A 23,153-nucleotide genomic window follows, 5' to 3' on the forward strand; every position below is an offset into this window, starting at 1 on the left:
TCTTTTGCAAGGGCAGCCAGAATATCAAGCCTGATGTTTAATCAGATGCACCGTTGGCTCAGGAGGGAGAACTGAGAGGCTATTTCAAATTGCTGAAATTGAAAATAATCCGCCATAATTCTTGGAATTCCCTCTTCAAAAAGCAATGTAGAACTCTTGCGCCAGAAATGCCTGGAATAATGTGTAATAGAGATAGATGGCACACATGAGGATTAAGGTTCTGTATTAAAACACACCATAGATATCCACTGTTGTTCTGCGATAAACAGTTTTTAAACTCTCCCTCATCACCGTATTGTGTTTTCTGTCCAAGTCCACCCACTCTGAGGATGTTCTATCACAAATTTTCCAGTCCTTGGTTTTGTTTCTTTTAAAGGGTTTTCAGCTCAAAATGTTACGTTTGGAGCTTAAACTTAAAAGTAGCTCCTTTGAGTGCTATACTGAGTAAAAAGGATTTCTCTCCGAGGACAGTAGCTCCTGTACCGTCCTCTGCATTGTCCTTTTCCCTGTCCTCCCACCACCTGTGTAGGGTTTGAGAAAGACAGCTGAGAAAAGCAAGCCCAGAATTCTCACTGCTGAAGAAAAAGCCATCAAAGCTGGAACATCTGGCCTCAGAAAGCTGTTCCTACATGTCTGATTTGCACTATCTGCACTGTGATCCTGGTGGCTGCTCCAACAGCCCCTCTTCTTGTAGATGATGTCCCTCTCTTCTCTCGTGCTGTTAGTCCACTTAGCTGTTCCTTCCTAAATAAAACTCTCAAAAGAACAAAACTTTTGGGATTAAGAAGCATTTTGCTGATGTGAGCTACCTAGAAGAAGGAATATGATGACCTTGATACATAAAAAACTGTAAGCCCTTTTCACAGAGAAAGCATGAATTACAGATCTTGGCAAAACTCAATCTAAGAAAAATTCCACCCTTTACCCAGGAGACATCTGAGTTTTAATTATCTCTTTCAGAGTCCCTAGACTTTCCTTCTCTTGTATGTATTTTTGTCTGTTCATTCTAATCAACGGAGGGACAGTGAAACCAGAATTTGTCCATCACTTCTGTCAGCTTCACAGTATCCTTCCCTACGTGAACTGCTGTTTGGTTAGCACCCGCTTCAAATTCAGGCAGAAAAAATGGTTTCTCAAAGATTAGTCATCCTCATTAGCATTCCCACCGTACTGCTAAGGCAAAGTATTTAATATTAATGACCACTTATATTCCCGCGCTGTTTGTCCTGCATCCGCATTGTTTGGTTTCAACATGGGGAGGAAAGCAAAGCAACAGTACGGTCTTGTAACCAAAATGGTGCACAGAAAACAAAATGGGTTTTCTAATATTCACTAAATCATGGAGAGCGATAAGCAAAACCTACAGTGCATACAGCCACTGAGTGGTGGCGGTGGTTTCGCAAGCGGGAATCTGAGTTGTTTCTGGATTATGCTCTAACACAGTGCCAGGGGACACTGTGTTGCTGGAGATATCATTATTTCTCTGAGATGTTTTGTCATTTATATCGCACGTTACATTTAATGAGACAACAATGTCCCTATTCCAAAGAGAGCAAAATCAAAAGGCTGGATTGCAACTTGACCCTAGAGGGGTCTAAGAGGGAATAAAATATATCTGGTGCACCTTTGAACGGGATTCACTTGGAGCGCAGGGCTGGGGGAGTTGAGGGCACATGTCCCCATCGCCTGCTCCACCAGCTGTGCAGAGAGTCATGAGAAAGGCTCTGCTCTCCTCACATGCCACATTGCACACAAGGAGTAGAGGCCTAATAATCTTCTTATTTTTGAAAGCACGAAAGGCAGATTGGGTATTGTATGGATATATTGTATGCAGAGGTACTAAAGTTCTTCCCCTGTTCAGCTGCATGCATATGTATTCCAGTCAGATCCCATTTAAAAACAGACAATAACGAGAAATGAGAGAATATCAATAAAAGACAAGGAAAAAGCAAAATCCTGCCTGTTGTTAGAACCCATAAAACTCAGTTCCTAAGACACAGCATGCAAGACATGATGTTTGACTTAAATTTCTGATTAAATAAATACATTCTGCCTACTGGAAATTCATATCTTGTTTTGATTTGATGAGTGCATCATGATTGATTTCGATTTAGTGCAAGGAAGAATATTCTATTAAAACAGAATTTGTTTGTGGTAAAATTCATTTAAGAAATAATGTGATGTACAGCTGTCTCCCTGGTTTCCAACAAGAACCCCGTGGCTTTCCCCATGGCCTAAGTCTCCTGCAGAATGCTGTCACCAGAATCCTTCCAGGCTTTTCCAGCCTGAAACAACTGCTACTCTTTCCCCAAGAACAGCAGTTTGCCTTGGAAGCTTAATTGACAACTCATTGCAGAACATGTGGGAAAGATACCTGAGGAGGGAAAGCGATTTTCAGGTGAGGGGGATGGTGATTTATCCAAAAAGTTGAATGTAGCCTTAATTTGACCATTAGTATCTCACCAATACAAACCGTAGCACTCGTAACTCTTTAATAAATTATTACCCTAGATAATCCATTTACATGCTTTTGTCTACATACATTCCCAAGACATGTTTTAAAGTTAGCATTTCCAACTGGGCCATCTACTTTCCAGCATCAACAAAAATCAAATACAGTGTGGAAGAGGAAAGCAGTGCCAGGGCTGTGTTAATTATCACAGCATGCAGACAAATATCATTCCTAGTCAAAACTTAAGGGTTATTTAAGTATCGTGGTTACTTAAATTGTGTACAGAGATAATATGAGCTGGGACTCAGACTAATGACTCTGCAGACCAGTGATCCCCAACCTTTTCTGACCCCGGACAATAACTCGCTCAGCATTAAGTGTTGTGGGCAGCATCATACTTTATTCTCCCTAATGGCCTTCAGCTTTAACTTTTTAATTTCCTGTAGGTCTCAGCAGTATGAGAAGGTCTCTCAAGCTTTTTGTTGCTCGCTAACCCGTGAGCCACGGGCTGGGGACTCATGAGTGAGGGGTGGTGGATGAAGTATTATCTGACTTGGCTGCTGATTTCCCTGCTCGTTATGGTGTGTGGGGGTGGGATATGGACCCCTGCAACCCTAATTGCACGTGGGCTTCTCTTCTTTTTCTGTAGAAACAAAGTCAATACCTGTGACTCTGCTCACAGGTGTGTACTTGCACACATACACATGTAGCCTCCAGGTGTACCATCAACAAAATTATGCGCCTTCTAAACATCTGACAATTATTTTCGCTTTCTCATTTAAATCCAATAGAATTGCCAAGCAGGTGGTTGGGGTGGGAAATAAAGTAGTTCCTGAAGCGGCTTGAGGCAGGACGGGCTGACCGAGAGCTCGCTGCCGAGCAGCATGAGTCCCTGGCCACCCCTGCACCTCTAATGGATAATATTCAATAATCATGATGCTGATAATAATAACAATAGATGTCTACGGAAGTTCCCTCCTCAGCTCCAGTAAAGATCTCTCTCCCTTACACAAAAAGTGATGAATTAATTAACGAGACGGGGCTTTGAGCGGGGAGGGGACCCCGAGGGCCCGGCTCCCCGTTACCCCCGGGGGAACCCCGGCCTCTCCCCGCCGCCCGGGGGGGACCCCTCGGTGCTCTCGGCAGCGCCTGCCCCCGGTGACCGGGACGGGAGGGGAGGGGAGGGGAGGGGGCGAACCCTGCCCTCTGCCCTGTGACCGCCGCCGGCAGCATGGGGAAGGCGGAAGCGGCGGAGCCGGCCCGTCAGGCCGGGCGGCGGCGCGGGGGGAGCGCGGCGAGACGCTGAGGCGGGCGGGAGGGACGGAGGGCAGCGCCGTGACGGCCGCGGCAGCCCGGCCCGACACCCCCACGGGGAGCGGCGCGGCGGCGAGTCCCCCCGCCGGCGCTGCCCACCGAGCCGCGAGGGGCAGGGGGAGGCCGCCGGCGGCCTGCGGGGCCTTTCGGGCCGGGCCGCGCTGAGGGGGCCGCGGCGCTGCGGGCCGGGCCGGGTGGCGGAGAGGCCCTGCCCGGGGGATGCGCTGGGGGCGGCGGGGAGCCGGGCCGGGGGCAGCCGCGGGAGGGGAGGGGGGAGCCCGGCGGCGGGGGGGGAGTCGTGTGGGTGCTGCGGGGGGACCCCGCGGCCCCCGGGCATGGAGCCGCAGGTAGGGCTGCGCGGGGAACGTGAGCAGCGGGGGGTGCCGCCCGCGGCCCGGAGCGCCGGGGGAAGGAGCGGGCCGAGCCCCTGACAGGTGTCTCCGCGAAAGGGCCCTTTCGCAGCGTCTCGGAGGCTTTGAGGCTCGGTGTTTGTCGTTATTGCTGCTGCGATCTTCAAAGATGATGCTGGCAGAGCAAGCCCAGAAGTGGTTCCCGACTCACGTGCAAGTTACGGTCCTTCAAGCTAAAGGGCTGAAGCCAAAAGGTAAAAACGGCAGCAACGATGCCTACACCATCATACAGCTGGGCAAGGAGAAGTACTCCACCTCGGTGGCCGAGAAGACCCTGGATCCCATCTGGAAAGAAGAGGCCTCCTTCGAGCTCCCTGGATTACTCATGCAGGAGAATCCAGAAAAATACATCTTGTACCTGATCGTCATGCACAGGTCGCTGGTGGGGCTGGACAAGTTTTTGGGACAGGTGGCGATAAGTCTGAATGATATATTTGAGGACAAGCAAAGAAGGAAAACAGAGTAAGTGATGGTTAGTTTTTTTTTTGTCATTATAATTTGTGTTACTTGTACACTTGCACTTGGAGGAGGGAGTAGTAGCCTTATTATCAGCATATCTTGAAATTAAATTATTATGTTTCTTCTGTGGTGTGTTCAAAGCCCCTGACTTATACAGTTATGTCACTGCGGCCTGACCTCTTCCAGAGAGAAGTTTGCTGTAATCACAGTCGTCGCCCTGCACAGGGAGGGACAGTCAATAACATCAGCACTTTTTGACAAATTCTTGTGTGCATCACTCGTTATGGTCTGTTTTTCTAAAGGTTTTTTCTTAATTCTGCTTAGGGCCATATTATCCTTCAACCTGTACCTCGCTTTGAATCACCTATGGGACTCAGACTCCCTCGAAGCTTGGTGTGGTTCTCTTTAAAAATGTTTTCCTTCAGTTACTGCAGGAGTCTTTAAGTATTTTATATTTATGCTTTAGCGGTCAACAAACTGTGACTTTGTGAGGGTTTACCACAGCAGCACGGTGTTTTTCTGGTCCTTAGGCCGCGATGCTGCGGGCTGCTCTGTGCAGCAGGCCTCACCAGAGAGGACTGAAGAGAAATTTCTGCCTCCATGGTTACCTACAGAAGCCTTCGTCAAATCATATTGCTGTTTGCCAGCAAATTCTGGCACTGGAATGCAACAAGGAAAAAAAAGTATCACAGGAGTTTATTAGGCTGACCTGCAAATGTGTCTAACTCTGGGTTTTTCAACTGAATTAGTAAAATTGTTACAATTTCTCATGAGGGCATGGTTGCGCAAAGATGTTGGGTACCAGTGTAGTTTATCCTCCAAAGAGTATGGGAATAAACTGTAGGTGTAAGCGTATTGCCAGCGTGCTTGTGACTATGTGATTTCTGTTTGCTTTAGCAGTGCCTGACCCACAGAATTGGTCCAAGAACAGCATGGACACCTCCAAGTTAGGGATATGTAGGCAGTGATGTATGAGCGCTTTCTGCAGTGGCTAAAAATTGCCTGCCTCAGGTGCCTTTCCTCCTTCAGTGCTTCTCCAGTAGAGCAGAAAGGCTCCTGTGCCCAAACCTCAGGTGTTAGAATCTGGTATTTCTTCTGTTGGTGATGGTGGGTCTATGGTAAGATGTGATCAGAGTGAGCGGTTGGCGCCATTGTCCATCGCTGACTGTGCTGGGGAGGCAGGAACCTCCAGCAAAGTCGGAGTGGGCAGTTGGGGGCAGGAATCGGTACAGGAACACCAGCCAGGTCCAGTTCACCACACAACTGTTTCTGCAGAAACCATCTCAAAACTTGGTCCTGCTTATGTGCAGTGGCTGAGGGTGAAGGAGCAGCTGTCCTTGCCCTGGTATTTGGCTATTTTTGTAAATCAATTTTTAGCAAAACAGTCCGTTCATCAACCATGTAATAGGAAATTGCGTGTCCATGCAGAGTCTTATGTGCATTCATGGTCTGAAGCAGTATACTTCTTAATCACTGATCTTTTTCAGGACAAACCAGTTATCTTGATGCAATACATGGTAATGCCTGTAGCCTAAGGGTCTTAATTTCTGTTTACACTTACTCAAGAAGTGCTCTTTAGAGATGCATCTTAAATATTCTTTAATCATCAGTTGTAATTGCCTTGCAAGTCATAGGCAACTGCTCTAGCTTAAATGCTTAGCTGCTCTACAGAAAAAAAAAGGTGAATTAATCAAGTAGAAACGCTACTAACCGCAAAAACTTTGTAAGTCTGGGTAGAAATATGTATTTAGAAGCTGGAGGAAAATATGTAAATTATTCATGTATTACTGTGACTAACAAAACTTCTTTTTGAGGAGCCACCCGCTTTTGCACCAATTCTAGTAAAAGTAGTACTGAAGTCTTAAAAAATTATTGCAAAAACTTGCAAGCGAGGTAATTGACATAGTCCTTGTGCTAGTTAAATTAACATTCGTATCTCTTTGGTATTTTTGTGTGGAGTTGTGCTCGGCAGGGCTTCGTAAGCGTTCTTTATGTTTTAATTTCTTTCTCTGAAGTGAGAGAGAGAGGAACTCTCTGTAAATGTGCTTCTCAAGGCCACCGCTGAAGTGACCGGAGCTCCCCGAGAAAGCTGCTGCAGAATGGGGGGAGGCTTTTCCAACCAGCCCACGTCCTATTTTCAGAAGTCACTTGAGCGTTTAAGATTAAAAGTTGGTGGGTGTTAGGCTTCTGGAGCTGAACAGCCGTACTTGTAAAATCTTACATACATGTAAAAGTGTGGATAGGCGGTTAGTGGGATTTTTGGCAGCACATACTTAATGTCAATTTAAATTCTTACGAGATAGGAGCCACAGAAAGCAGCCTGCTGCTTAGAACCTAGAAAATGCCCTGTTTGAAAGTCACTTCTGAAAAAAACAACTCAAAGTCCTTAAGTGTTTAGATGTTTTGGAAAAGTTACCGGGGTTATCTGCTCATGTGCCTTCGTGGAATGCGGGTGTGATGTTGCTGACTCCGTGGAGCTGGAGATGTGGATGCAATATTTGTGTGTGCATGTGGGAGGAGGGCAAACTTTCGAGAGTATATTTGCAAATGCGATTTTAAACAAAACGCTCTTTCTTACTCTCCATTTATTAAATCCTTTTTGATACAAAATATTCCGAGTCCTGTGTTGGCAGTAAACTAAGAGTAATATATTTGGACCCAAAGACCTTTGAGCCGTGACTGTGGTGTGGGAACTGAGATACCCAGTGCTTTTCAAGACCAAGTCCAATGTCTTTATTACCAAAGCATTCTGATGGTTGAAAGCTATATTCATTGTTTCAGAAACACTAATCTGTTTTATTAAGCAATGTTTTTACTTTCAAATATGTTCAACAGGCTTGTGGTGTTATTAAATCCAGAGTTATTTTCTCATGTTGATGTAACCTTAACATTTCTTGCTTTGTTTGGGGATGAATGAGATCCAGTTATTTGATGAAGTGTCTATTGGTAATATTTCTACTTTTTAATATATTTAATAGCTTCCTCTTTCCAACACAGCTGTACATATGGTGCTGTAAGAGACAGACTCAAGAGTCACCAGGGTATTGCAAAAAAGATATTTAATATTCTGCACAATGCTGAACCCTGTCAGCAATTCCCTAGTGCTTTTTTAGTAAGGAGGTAGGAGAAGTGAAGGCTACCAGCTGATTTTGAATTCCTAGGAAGACTGTGCGGTGTGTGACATTCAGCTCTTTGTATTTTTTTTTTTCAATTTAATATTTTATACTTTGGAAGAAATAAGTTTAAAAAAAATCACTGCAGCTTCAGAAACATTATATTTGGGAAAAACAATCCCTTTTTTCTCTATAGTTTTTTTTGTTACTTGTCACATCTTAAGAAAAAAACTCTCAGCAGTTAAGTTTCAGGCAGAGGCCTCGTGATAGGATTTGCGGGTCTTGTGTTCTAATAAACTTGCTCCGGCACAAGATTTAATGAAATGAAACAGTATATATTCTATAATTTGATAGTGAAAATTTTGCACACACCATCACACAACGTTATTTCATTTTCTTTCTGAAACTGATGATTTTTCAAATTCTTAAAAGTGAAAAGTCCTGGAACTGTGAGATCCAGATGTGGCTCAGATGGTCCCTTACAAGGTCTCTTCCAGAGACTTCAGCCAAAGCATCTGCAGGATCCGAGTTCATTTTCTTGCTCTGTTGGGGCAAAAGTGCCCATCGCACTCTGCTAGCTTTGTAAATTTATGTCTCTGGCATCTCTGCTGTAGTTGGAAATACATGGGCTTTTTTTTTACTTCTGCTCTTTTGTCCAGAGTTGAAAACAAGGATCCAGATGCTGAGAGATTTTACTGAGGTTTTGTTAACAGTTCAGAAAGCTTGGGAGATGCTGCTTTGTTGGAAGTATATTTAACATACATTTTCAGATCTTGGATTTCTGACACGGTTTTATTTTTTGTAATAAAATCCTGTGGTTTGGTTTTTTTAAATTAATCCTGAGAAATACATGACATTTTTTTGTCTGCTGTTGCAGAAAGAATATGCCTCTTTTGCTCTTGTAGTTTAAATGTAAATGATGATCAATGAATGTGTTGTATTAAAGCACATATACGTTTTTGTAATCATTTCAATTCTGTTATAGTTGCCTTAATGTTGCTGATGATCTGACAATGCGAAACATCAAAACAAATTTTTGAATGATGATGGAATTAAAAATATTCATTTACTGGCATGTCTTAATTTACTGAAGTATTTTTTCAGTAGTTTTTCTTAACAACTGTGCTTATTTATTTTTTATTAATTTATTTTCCCGTGTGCTAAATGAACATGGCCATAGAAGAACAAATTTCTTTTAGCTTTCACCATGATGTTACTTATCCTTGTTACTTTGTCCTTGTTGCTCTCTAATTCCACACTATTTATTGTCCATTCCTTTATTAGCTTTTCTGGAGAGCTGATTTTATTATGCGTTCAGCTGATTTAAGATACAACACTTGTCTGGAATGTTATAAATTTGACCAGGGCGGGTGATTGTAGAGTTTTTATTTCTTATGGAAATTTTGTTGGAGGAGATATTTTTTTATTTGTGACTTATTCCCTTTCTCCTTGGTTTCTTTAATACCTCAACACCCCTCCAATTGCAGCAGTGTTGTACAAAATATTTACTTGAGAATAGTCCAGTGAAGGAATCTTGGCCTTATCCGAGATGCTTCTCCTCTACTTACATCGATCCTATAAAATAGTCTAAAACAGCTTCTCAGCAACAAACAGAATTAACGATTGACCGCGATCAATGTGTTGTATGCACTTATTCCTTAGACATGCTGAGCTTCCTGGAAATTGTGGGTCTTCCTCCAAATGAAGGTGAATTCCTTCCTGGCAGCCTCTCTCTTGTGTAAGGACAAGCAAGAGACGGATGCTCGAGTTGGTACCTTCAAATACAACGTGAATTAGGAACAAGCAAACAACTAGTAAACAGATAGTATATATCATGGGCTCAGTAATGAACAGTGCCTTTTTAAAAATAATTCAACAAAACAACACTTTATAGCTATTACTTGCTATTTTTGAGTCTTAAATTTTGTTTAAACCAGAAAACTGCATTTTAGATTATTTTACGTGATTAAATAGTAGTGGAGGCTGGAACAGAAATTATCAAAAGGTTGTGGTTGAAGTAAGAGACAAAACTTGTTCCACTCCAGTCAAAAGTGGGAAGAGGAATAACTCAGAAATTTGTTAAAGGCACAGAAATCATGAGCCTGGAGGATCCTTACAGGTTTGTGCTGCTGCTTTCATGGTCCACTCAGTAAATGTTATAAAAAAGAAAGAAAATTAGTAGTGAGGAACAGAAGAGAAAGACGGTTATGGGGAAAACAAAAAGTTGTGCCCAGTTGTAGCTTTATGGGAACGTAGCAATATTTTCAAATTATCTAGTAATATTCCCAGCATTTACACTTTGACAACAAATGCAAGCACATCCTCTAAATAAGTCGTAATTCTGAGTAAGTCTGAGTGCCATCTGGATTGAAATATTTCTCTGTTTTCTGTGTATACATCCATGCTTGTACACACACTTATCAACTGGCCTTACTTCTCATACCTTCAGTTATTTTGTTTCTAAGATAAAAGTTTTCACACATGGTTTTTAGCCAAAACAATAAGTGAATAAGTGACCACGTTAATTACTTTGATTCCAGTTGATGTTAGTTAAACCCTTAGGAAGAGTTTTGTGACGTGTGTCAGTTTCCACGTGTTTTGTGGTGTTACATGTCACTCTGTAATACTTATTTTTAAACTCTACTTTGTATATCTCATTTCACTTGGCTTCCAGAAAGTAATAGTATTCCTCTTTGCAAATGTCATTGCTTATTTTAATAAATAATCTGTTTTCTTCTGCATTTCTCTTCATACACAATGTAGACTGTGCTCAGCCCCTTGCCTTAGTTTTCCTACTTACTGACTTGAAGGGCAGTCTCTTGATATGGTGTCTGAGTGATTTATCACAAAACGTACTTCTGCATTTTTCAAAGTGCATTTGCTGCTAATGAAAATTTTAGTTCTGGGCTTTGGATGTTGTTTTTTATCCATTAGCTGTGGACATTTGTGTTAGTGGAATTTCATGAAGCACGTTTCTTCAGCGTGTCCAGCTTGAACATAGTAATCTGAGATGAAAAGTACTTCTCTCCCCTGACAGCTCATGGGCATGTTCTGTCAGTGTGATTTTGGTAGTTTTAGGAGGCAGGAAATTCTCCCCATCCCTGTGTAGCAGATTGAAACTGCTTAGCTGATTTTTCTTGTAAAATCAAGGTTAGAAGCCTTGTGGATGCTGTGATGGTTTTGTGGCTTTTTGCAGAATTCCTTCAGTAATTCATGAATTGAAACCAAGATTTTGCAAAAGTCTTTGGGTCCATCTAATGGTTTCATCAAAGCAAAATCAGATCAGTTCAGTAGATATCTGCAGGTAGGGTGAAGGCAGAGCGGTGTATTTGAGAAGCAGGAAAATGAGTGAGAAAATTCTTTTAGTAATTTCCGTCTTCAGCACTGACAAGAAGATGGAGTCAGAAGGTCATCTGTCGTGCACAGGTTTAATGTGCCAGCTAGAAGACATCTGATTCATGTTGAAACTAGTAGACAAGTATCCCAGTGGTTTTGGAGGGCATTAAAGTTTTAAGTATATGATTAAAATGTAATTAAAATTACATAGTGGACTCATACTATTTTTCTTACCCATACTGTCAACCTGGCCTGCTCACTCTCACATGGTGAGCAGAACAGGTTGAGGGATGCTAAGGCTTGGAACTGTCAAATTCCATGGCAGATTTGGAGCGTAAGACATCATAACATCAGCTTCCTGCAATTAGGAGAAATGAGATATTGTTTTCAGAATATTTATTGAATGCAGAGTGAAGGGTGCAATGAGAATAGTCTAGATGAGCTAAAGTGAGTTGGAAAACCACGTTCATGGAAAGAAAATGAAATCAGGAAAAGAGGAGAACAGGTGAAGAAATTGTGTTGCAAATATGTTTGTGGATCACTAGATGTTTAGATGGAATAGGCAGGCCAGAACTTTGTAACTTGCTCATTAATAGTAATTTCGTTTTCTCCTTCACTCTTCCTGTCTACTTTTTTTAAGGTAAAGCGTTCAGTATTGCTGATAGTGTGCAATTTACTTTAATAGTGTGCAGAAGATGGTTACTGTCTTTCAGAGAAATAAGGGAGTTTGCTAATTGTAGGTATGGCCAAAGCTGAGGGTTAGACAATAGCCATGTTTCTTTAGGCTGAGGTTTAGTTTTTCAGGGCTGACTGGGCAGCAGGATTTTTCAGCCTTGAATGTTGATGTTCTGTTTACGTGTTCCAAAAAATTGTGAGCATACAGAGTGGCAATTTATTTAATACTTACAAAATAAAAACTATCAGAAACCTGTGCAAGACAGGTGAAGCCCGTTAGCGCACTCAAAAACAGATGAGAAAAAGAAGCAAAGGTTGTTCTGATGGAAACCAAAGGGGAAAAGTCGAAATTAGAGAGTGTGTGGAGGACGTTGTCCTACACAACATTTGAAGGTGAGAGCAAGAAGCATGAATGTGATTCGGAAGGCAATGGCACTTCCTTTGAAGTTGGGAAAATTTGCCAGACTTTGTACAAGGTCTGTTTAAATAAGGACTGTCTGCAAGACTGGATGTAATATTTGGTATTAAATAAAAGGGCATCTGCTCTCATAAAAGCCACCCCGTTTTGTTCGTGTATGTTATTGGCTATTTTCCTACTTTGTACAGGCTTTCTATAGAATAAGCTCATGGCAGCCTGACAAATGGAGCATTTATTGTGGCTAAAAGTACTGTAAACAAAACCAAAATAGCAAGTTTTATTGGCTTTTATAATACATTACAATTTTTTAAATTGGCAGCGGTATAGTGGAATTTAGTATTTTAGGACCCAAATGTTGTTATCTGAAAACAGTGGACTTCATTTTCCAATTCTTTTTTCTATTATATACAGCGCTGTTTTTTTCTGTTTGTTGCTCACGCCCATGTGTTGTAGAAACAGATTCTAATAAGAAACATTTACGGACTCAGTTGCTCATTCACGTGCAGCTCCACACAAATGCATTGCCTGTATTTGTTCTCATCTGTTTAAAAAAAAAAGTAATTATTTGCCTTTGAGTTTGAAGAAAATCATTATTTGAGTCTGCTTCTCATATTGTCTTGTTATGAGCTGAAGCATATGGAACCTTCATTATGACTAAACCTAGATAAACTCTCCAAGGTAACAAAGAAACCTCCTTGAAATGCCTACGAAAATTAAATATCCGTGTTTTATACAAAGATTTGATCCAGCAATCATTATTCAAATAGAAATTCCACCGAAGTCCAGAGGAATTTTGCTGGGGTAAAGAGTTGATGATTAAATTCTGTTGGAACCAGTAGTGAGGCTGGGCCTGGTCCCAGCAGGCCCCGTCCCTTCATGGCTGTGGCACCTTCCTGTGGCAAGGCGAGTTTCTTTGTTTTCCCAGCTGAACTTATTTTTAGTGTGAAGTTCTTCAAACTCTACCTTGAAAACAAATGTCCAGGCTGCAAAAGTAATGCGGATTAGTTGTGTGCTGGAATTCTCCTTCAGAGCTGGCGAATGTCAAAGTAGTATGTGGAGATATGCCATTAGGTGGGTGCTGGTAGTGGCACAGGGTGGTTGTTGATTCATGATTAAAATATCAATAGTTGAGTTAAGCTTTAAAAGAAAAGGCTTTCTTCATATTGTGCTACAAGTCTGCAAGCATCATATATCAGTTTGGGGTTTTTTTTGCTGATTCCTAAGTATGATAGAAACATGAAAATTTAGCAGTTTTATCAGAAATAGAGTATTATTGTTTGAGACCTGTGAGGGGAGGGAAAGAGGGAGAAGAAGAATATGTTTTATTACAGCGCAGGCTGAGCCATTAAGTTTCAGTGTCAAAACCAGAGATCCTCTGCCTATTAACCCTCTTAAAACACTCATAAGCCTTATTTATATTTATGTTTATGCTTAGTATCTAAGGAATCATGAAGACTTTCTCAGTTTCAGGGAGTTTTTTGGCTTGGAGGTTTTTTCTGCACAGGCAAGATCTGTCAGGTTGAGATTTATAAGCAAGGGCTTGCTCATTATGGCTATGTATTCTTATTTTTTTTTTTGGAGAATATATGAACATGAACACATTTTCTTTTAAAGAAAGTAGGCTATCTTATCTTCCAGGATTTGTGATCTATCACAAAAAAATATTTACTCTTGGTGCTGTTGTGTGTGTTTTCTGTAATGACTCTATAGATGGATTAAAGAGTTTCTGGAATCAGTTACCAAGAAGTGAAACATTATTAACTACGAGGAAAAATGATCCATCTTGTTCAGACATATAACGTATTTCAGGTTTTGTGTTTCATTTAAAATACATAAATGGAATTACAGCAGAAGAAAAACTGTGCTCCTAAAGGTTTAATTGTCCTCCTCCCAGTTTGAACTTCTGGATCTACTGGTCTGGATTCATGGTGTCCAAGACAGAGAAGGTCTGATATTTCTCCATTATTCTGGTTTAGTAAAAAACATCTTGGACATCACAAAGCAACAAAAAAGTTATAATACTCTTTATCCTTTTGGTATTTCTTTGGCAGATCACTTTTACAAATACAGGATGTTTCAAGAAGGTGGACCCAATTTTAAAGTAATTTCAATTTGAAATTGGGTCCATCTTTTTGAAACACCCTGTATTTTCTTGGCTCAAAAAATAGTACCCCTGCCTGAAAATTTGATTTCAGCTGTCACCTTCGGAAATATTTATGAAATCTGAAAGGAAATGGAGGGTTATTTTTCTCCTTTCCCGACCTTGTTTGCCGTATTTGGCAATATTGAATAATGTATGTGCATCTGTGCTGATAAGCAATTTCATTTCTTAGTCTCCAGTTCAAAAGTTACTTCATGGTGATAATACACTGTTGTGTTAGCACGTTGTGTTAGTGTGCATTTCTCCTGGCAGTGGCTTTAGAGCAATTCTTTGGAGCTGGTGAATCTGAAATATGGCCTTGTGCCCTTTTTGAAATGGGAAAAGGCTGTTGGTGATGGATGTGGAGAAGTATTTGTCTCTTGGTCATTTGTTCAGGTGAAGCTGTAGAAAGGAGATTGAGCGGTAATTCTGCAGATGCTTCCATGGGACAGCAGAGCAAAATAGGGAATGAATAAGACGCTTGGATAATCATAAAGCCTTTTTTGGACCTGGCAAGGAAGGACACTTGGTGTTTTGAAACAGATGATCACAGCTTCAATCTCTTTTCAAGGAGTGGGGGTTTATGTCATGGTTCCGGAGGCTGTGGAGGTATTTCTGAAGTTAGTCCTACCGGTGACCTGCAGAAGAAGGGAGGGCTGTTAGTTACACCTACACGTTCTGCCACCGGTGCTTGTGGAGTCAACAGTAGGAGGGGTTACGGTTGCAGAACCAAACTGATAATTGACTATTCAGGGGTCTCAGGTATTTCTGTGATAGTGCAGTTGACACAAATCTGAAGCAGTGGTTAGAAGGAGAGGGCATAGAGGAAAAATGTTTGCTAGCATATAAGCCTGAGCGTAATCAAAGGAGAAAAAGTTACTAGATGAATTATTTGCTGCGTAGTATACATTCAGGTAATAAACATCACTGCTTGGAAAGTAAAAAATCTTCTTTTAAATAGCAAAAGAAAATATATTCATATTTATAGTTAACATTAGATACAAATTCTCCTTTGTAAGCAGATAGGAACCCATTAACTTTGATGAAGTTCTAGTGAGCACCATGGAATTGACTTTGGTTCTTGAAACAGGTGAAGAGTGCAGAGAGCTTATTGCTTAGTTAATTTTCTCTTCAAAAGCAAGTACAGACAAAAAAAGTTTATCAATACAGGAGTGTATCAACTTTTGGTATAGAATTTGGTTTAAATATTTGATGTTACATGAGCCAAGTACATTAACCAACCAATCAGAGTTTAGCCTCCAAAAAACACAACTGACTTTGTTTTTTCTCCTTTAAGGTGGTTTCGCCTGGAGTCCAGACAAGGAAAGAGAACTAAAGATAGAGGAGAAATAAAGGTCAATATTCAGTTTATGAGGAATAACATGACAGCAAGTATGTTTGATTTGTCAATGAAGGACAAAACGAAATCCCCTTTTGCTAAACTAAAAGACAAAATGAAGGGTCGAAAAAATGACGGGACGTTTTCGGATACATCCTCTGCAATCATCCCAAGTACTCACATACCTGATGCAAACATGGAGGTATGTAGTGGTGAAGTACAAATGAAATCAAAACCAAAAAAGCCTTTCCTTTTGGGACCTCAGCGGTTGTCCTCGGCTCATTCGATGTCAGATTTAACGGGACCGCACGTCTCCTCAGAAAAAGTGAAGTCCAGCACAGTCGGCTACCCTTATCTTTTCAGGCGTCAGCTGGACTCTTTTGGTTCGGTTGATGAAGGCGGTAAGTAAAACTCATGACCATTATCATGACAGTTCGCTGCCATTGGAGCATTCAAGAGTGTGTTTCTTCAGGTTATGAAGCAATTTAAAGGCCAAAAAGTTAAGAATTATCGCAGGCCTGGTTGCTTTTTTACACTTCCATTCGTTGATGGTAACTCATAAGCACTGTTTCTGAGCATAAGAAATAGCTCATATTAATAATAATTTATGGTCATTTAGCATTTTTATGATATCCTCATTTGAGTATCTTATAGAAGCATTGTATTCTAGAAGGAGCTATAGGCAAAACAACATCTTGTAAAAAAAAATTCTGTTTAAAAAGTTGAAAACTATCACCAAAGCTTTAAACCAGATTTATACAAAAAACTGAAAACACTTTGCGTTGTTCAAAGTTATTGTTCAGCAACAGACTAGTGTTGCTTTCTGGAATGGCATGCTAGTCACAGCTGTTTTCTTTGTAGAACTTAGTTTTCACACAGTTTGCTGTAGTGTCTATCCATAAACATTTCTGAATCGCAAAGTCAAGGCCACAGCTGTTCAGTTTTTTTAAAAATACCTTAGTTAATCAGCGATGTTTTGAACTGAGACTTAATTGCAAAGCTTCTAGACCTGAGCTAAAATGGGTTCTCTGCCTGTCATAAACTATGAAATAGTATCTTGTTGATAACATACTAATGACAGATTGTTTGCAGGGAGTCTAAAATCCCCACACAGAAGGACATTAAGTGTTGATACTTCCAAACTGAACCAGCTTGACAGCACAGGTGATGAAACTGCACTTGAAGCCCAAAATGACCCATTTACCAATGTGAGTGCTTCGTTACCCCAAAAATTTGCTACATTGCCAAGACAGAAGAACCCATTTGAAGAAAGCCCAGCAACATGGGATCAAAACATAAGTCTGTTCTCCAGACCTGTTGACATCAGAAAAGAAATTAGAAAAGAGAAAAAAGAGAAAGTTAGTCTTTTTGAAAGAGTGACTGGAAAAAAAGATAGCAAGAGGTCAGATAAACTCAGCAATGGGGGATCAGAGAGTTCGACTGACTTGAAATCGCCGAGTGCGTTTGGTGAAACTCATCAGGAGAGTTTTGATTGTGAATCGACTAATCCGTTTGTGACGAACTTCAAGCCTACAAGCACGTTGCCATCTTCAAGGTAGGTTTTTGCTGTGCTTTGATCTGATATCTTGAACATGTTATATAATTGAAAATGTGAAGTTTGGAGGAACACAGTCTGTGTGCTTTATATACATTTATATCATTGCTTATCTGTTTCTAAGTAAAAGTGATGAACTTGTTATATAGTTTGATCTTTTCTCACTTCATTTTGAAGTTATATTTATATTACTAATATGTACTGTGAATGCTCTTGGGTACTTGTATTTGTGGAGCACCTTGTTCTTGCTTCAGAATGGGTTCTTCCCAAAAGTCTTCTGCTTTCACTGAACACTCATTGCTAATTATTATGCTGCCCTAAGTCAGGGTTTTAGAGAGAAAGTTTTCAACTCTAAGGGAAAGATGAAATGGAATAAATAAAAGGGTGAAGAAAATGGGAGTAATGAAAACAGTGGATGTCACCGTTTGGGAAGAAAATAGATTTAGATTCTATAAATTGGAGCACAAGAATTAAAACCCATTCTGTTTCTAAATGAGAACACCCACATGGGCACTTATCACACTTGCATTTGTTTGGCTCACTAGAGCTTGGCTCAGTTCTGACGTGTTTAAGTTGTTGCACAAGGCAGCAGTTTATGTGGTAAGCAGAGTGAATTAAGTTACTGGGGCTGATAAGAAACTTTGGTTTTAATAATCCATTGTAATCTTTGTTTGTCTGTCAACATTTTACTTGTTTTCCTTATAAAAAAAATGTGTATCTCACAGTTAGTTTCTTTTTTGGCTTTTGTTTGCTAGTGAGGAAGACACATGGTCTCTCTCTTTCTCTCTCCACATATACATCCTCCCCATATACTGTTCCCAGTAGGTAAACATTTAAGCAGTTAATTATTTAACGTATGTTGATTTGCATTCTTGTTTTTTTCTGTGTATTAATACCAGAAATTAACAGTCCTTTTGTTTTCAAGATAATGATTCATTTCTATTCAATGACTTAAATTTGGTAGAAATTAAATTAAAAAAACAGAAACTTCTCCTAAACGTCTCCAAACTGGAATTTTAAGGTTGTGAAGTAAATGACTGTTTTAAATGGAAGGCATGATTCTAACAAATTTGCCTTTTCCCTGTCTATTAAATCCTTAATTAATAACACAGTAATATTTTTTTAAAGGTAATTTGTTTCTTGTTATCTTTAATATGTTATATGTTGTTTATATGTTATCTTTAATATGTTCTTTAATATTTTGGAACAGATTGATTGCATTGTATCCCAGCTCAGTTTTACTCATAGGTTAGAATGCATGCACTCCTGATTTAAACTTATAATCATTTTCCCAACAAAACTAATCATGGATGTGGATTAGATAAATGAACTGAAATGGAACTGCTATAGAAAAGTTTGGTTGCTAGAAGCTCGTACAGACATCAATGAATTATCTTCTTAGTGTCTTCTACAAGTCAACTCAGTTCCTAGTGTCTTAAATAACATGTTTACAGACAGAGCCTTAGATTATTATTTATTTAATAGAGGATTTCTCTAGATTAGAGTAAGGTTAGGATGTGGCTTGGTTTGTCAGAAGTTAAACTTCCATTTAAATAAGCTCCTCTAAAGAGAAGTGATTTAAATAACAATTCAAATTACATAGCATTTAATTTTTTTTAAATGAAAAAATGTATTCAGGCAGATGGTAGATACAAGTGGTGAAATCTTTTGAAGTTCTTGAATGCAGCAGATCTTGATAAATATAAATCTTTAACGGTAATCACGATGGACTTTTTTTCTCTTTATTTTGTAATTAAAAAGCTCATCACAGTGCCCATTCAGAAGGGCTCTAGTCATTTGTTCCCCCTCTTTGTATGAGTCTCTTTTACTAGTTCTTGACTTTTATGTAAACATAAACTTTTGATAAGGCAAATAGATATTCTGTTATTTTCAAAAAGCCAAAAATAGTAAACATTCTGATTTTTTTCCTATAAGACAGCTGTTTATGGAATAATATCTTCCATGCAATAATTTAAATTAGAAGCTCTAGATTTTTATATGCTCCTGTGAGAACCTTTTAGAATAACTTCACTTTCTTTCAAACGTGTATTGTACAATGCTTTTCTTTTGAAGTGAAAACTAATACAAAATGTGCATATTTAATAAGTTTACAGTTTAAGTTTACCTTTTATCTGTGGAGGATTTGTTGAATAGAATCCATTTTGAATTTTTCGAACCAGTAGCACTGTGAAGAAAGAATTGTATAAAACTGCGGGCACAGAATGTATGAGGTTGAGTAACAAATTCCGTATGCAGGGAATTTAGACTTTGAGTTGCTTTTTATTTACTCAACATGCTATTAAGCTCTTTTGGATGTTTCTGCAAGTAAAGTAGGCAGCATCATTTTATTAAGGTGTGCCTGAAATCCGTGTTCTGCTGTGGATGAGGAGTTTGCTTTGCAGGTGGATCTCCCAGTTAAGCCCCACTTAGCTAAGCCTTGCTTTGAGTGACCGAACAGTCTGAGATGTGTGAACTGGATTCCTGTCTGAGGAAACTCAACTGGAATATGTATTCCAGGGCTTCCAGTCCGTGCGACTGGGCTGGAGATTGTGCAAAGTGGAAGAAAATAATATAAACCCCACAGCAACCCTCTTCCCTCACCCTCCAAAGAAAATGACCAAACCAAAGTCCTTCATGTGGGGACTGTCAAGGTCAGGTTCTCAGCACTGCTGAAGCCATGTCTGTAAAGTTAGCGGGAGTCTGTTCAGTGACTTAGAGCTTTAGGTCAGGCTCAAGTCCATGCTAATTAATCCTGTTTGGTAAATTTGAGTCATGGGCAGGTCAGCAGCTCGTGACCGCATTGCTCACTGCCGGCTGAACAGCCCTTCACCCATCCAGGCGTTAAGAGCGAACTGGCTGTATGCATACTCTGTCACTAATTACTCCTATTTACTAATTAAAAGAATGAAGATAAATACATCTTCCATGTGTTTCTCAGTTGCTGATACAGAAAATGAAGTAGTTCAGCAATAGCTACGGGATTTTTTTTCCTAAAAGCAAGAAGTACACCTGGTTTATTTGATATTTCTTATTTATTTTTATTACTATTATTTATTATTGTTATTTCAAGAAGGTTTAAGAAATATTTTGGAGAAGCAAAACAAAACTTGCCTGGTTTGTATATAGTACTACTTGCCAGGAAATCACAAAATAAGGACCCCAAATTTCTACTAATCTCAGCTCTGGCAAAGGTTGTTCTGTGGCTTTGACTAAATCACTTAGTCTCCCTGCTCCTGATCTGCAAAATGGGCATGATATTTTGTTGCCTCTTACAAATGCTGAGTGGATAAATTAGTATTTTTAAAGGATTTTATAGAGACAAGATTACATAAGTGTTAAGATTGGGGGTTTTTATTATATAGACACTTACGAGCTGATTTCTTGACAATTTAAAAATGCTGCGGTTTTATAGTGAAACAAAAAACACTGCTTTGTAAATATTACGAAATTCATAAGTTCCAAGGATTTATATCATACTGCCAATGAAGAATTTTTAAGCACACAATATATCTAGTGTTTGTAACCAGCATTTACCAGCAAAACCTATAGTTTTGTCTCTGTACTTCTGAATCCACTGCTTTGAAACTTTTACCTAATAGCATCTTAAAATGCATTTATTCTCACAATTAGTGCTGTTGTCATGGCTCTCGAGGTTAATTTGCTGTCAGGAGCCACGTAGATTTTGTATTGAGCACAGTTAAAAAAACTGAGGGTACTCCTGGAAAACAACGATTATTTTGTGCCGTGACCAAACCTTGTGCATCATTTCTCTGAATTGTTTGTGTTTAGGAAAATGCACTACAGTAGCTTAATAAACTGATGTGAAAATTTCTCAATTTACACTACTTGACAAGTGCTAAAAGAAAAGCATCTTTAATTTTAATGTGTTATTAGGACCTTTTTAGAGAGATTGTACAAGTTATTAACAAGGTCCTCTGAGACAGGAGACGGGTAATTAACAAGACCTACAGAAAGAGAGTTTGGGTAATTAACAGGATCTTCAGCACTGGACACAGGGAAACAAATAGTCCAATACTTAAAGCTGACAGGTTGTTACTGATCAAATTCCAGATCTGGGAAACTGAACTGATGGGTGTTTGGGAGCCTTCTAAGAAACATTCTATATGTAATATAGATCTATATATACACAATATAAGTGTGTGTCTGTCTATGCATATATCCATACGTATATGGAGAGATACATTAAAAAAACCTTTTAAAGTAGCACTTCCATGACCGAAGTATTGTTAAACTTAGAGAAAAGGGAATAAAGCTTGTGCCTGCATAATGGTTATACTTTATCTCAAGTTCTTGCAATAAACATGTTACATTCTAAGCACTATGGAGAATGGAATAGTGGAGGAGAAAGAAACATGTATCTTACTAGGATTCAGTGTAATAATTATGAATAATGCTCATTTTATAACATTAATTATTGGTCAATAGGAGCATAAAATACAATAATATTAATTTTTTTTCTGTGTTCTTTTACTTGCAACTCAAAAAAACCCCCAAAACAAAACAAAACAAACCCCCACAACACCCAAAAACCCCTTAAGCTCATTTCTTGCATATTTCCACTTTGTCATTGTTTTCTTCAGCGTCTGTCCCCAATAGTGTCATCACACGTGGCTGTTAGAGCTGCCTCGCTCTCCACTGTTGCCTGTTCCAAACAAATCAATATCTGCAGTTTCATCTTTCCCAATGGATGGCACATTTGAAATAAGCAATGTCTCTACATTTTGATATGACCATTACTAGATTTGGACAGGAAAATAAAAAAGACATGAGGCACAATGAAAACGTGAGGCTCTCGAGAACCATGATGTGTTCAGATCATATTAAAGCGTTAAATCCAAAGAACAGCTGGTGTCTTTTACATTTCAGCAAATGTTACAATTTTGTATGTGTGCTGGTCGATTAGTTAGAGAAGCGATTGCAAAGTCATGGTGAAAGTAGGTGACTTTGTAGGTTACTGCCTGTCAGTTGAGCTGTTAGCAGAGCAGGTGCCTGGCTCTAGTCAACTGCAGTTGTCAAGTAAAATCTGTTCACTTAAACCTCAGTGAAGGAAAGTTATTAGTTGAAAGTTATAACTTGAACATCAGCAAAGATAAATGTCTATTAAATGTTTTCACTCTCGACTGTTACATATGATGTGCCGGAGACACAGTTACTGGCCACGGGGTCCATTGGAATGGGTCCCAGAAGTTGCCTGACCAGAGCAGAATGCTGTACCAGCCGGTCATCCTTTTCCACTACACAATACAACTCACTATTTGTAATTTTCATATACCTTGTTCAGAAATGTAGAACTCTAACAAGTTTATTACTATGCTTGCTAGAGTAATAAAGTCTGTTCCAACGTTTTAACGTATATTTCTCTGTTAGTCAAAAAATGACATCAGGTGAACTACGCTGTTCTGTTTCCTCTGTCAGTGTTAGCATGTGTTATTTAAACTGCATCCTCCTGCTTTGCTTTTCTTGAAATGAAAGGCTTTTTTCAGTTCCATACTGAAGTTAGACTGCACTTACCTCTAGTCAACTGTGATTATCTATAGTCTATTGATAGACTATGACTGTGCGTTAATTATACTGTAGACTGTTAGTAGTTTTAATTTAGTGGAGTGAAGGTGTAGAGTATTATTTCAACAGAACACATACATTACAGGTGCGTGAGAGGTAAAGGGAAACTACAGAACGAGCAGAAGTCACACAAGGTTGTCTGCCCTGCCAGGACTGTTATCACCCGATTTAGAAAGATCACTGCATGTGATGAGACAACAATGAGATATTTGCAAAGCTACTAAAAAGCAAGAGTCAAAGAGCATTTTGGACATTATGAGAGTGGTTTGGCGCAATCGATTCTTAGAGAGATGTTGTAGAAATGCATAGTATTAATAGACTCCTCACCAGCAATCACTTATTCCTAATTAGTTGTCTGG

General features: G+C 39.6%; 1 protein-coding gene across 1 annotated transcript in view; it reads left to right on the forward strand.

Annotated features, from left to right (window-relative positions):
• The first annotated feature begins 4,037 nt into the window (after window positions 1–4,037).
• The window catches only part of RAB11FIP2 (RAB11 family interacting protein 2), a 35,335-nt gene continuing 16,219 nt past the window's right edge, over window positions 4,038–23,153 (forward strand). The window contains exons 1-3 of the mRNA XM_005508160.4: window positions 4,038–4,638; window positions 15,615–16,057; window positions 16,749–17,211. Of these exons, the coding sequence (XP_005508217.2) occupies window positions 4,286–4,638; window positions 15,615–16,057; window positions 16,749–17,211 (1,259 nt within the window). The 5' untranslated portion in view covers window positions 4,038–4,285. The remainder of the gene's footprint in view (window positions 4,639–15,614; window positions 16,058–16,748; window positions 17,212–23,153) is intronic.

Source organism: Columba livia, chromosome 6, assembly GCF_036013475.1.
Source record: "Columba livia isolate bColLiv1 breed racing homer chromosome 6, bColLiv1.pat.W.v2, whole genome shotgun sequence".
Classification (NCBI taxonomy): Eukaryota; Metazoa; Chordata; class Aves; order Columbiformes; family Columbidae; genus Columba; species Columba livia.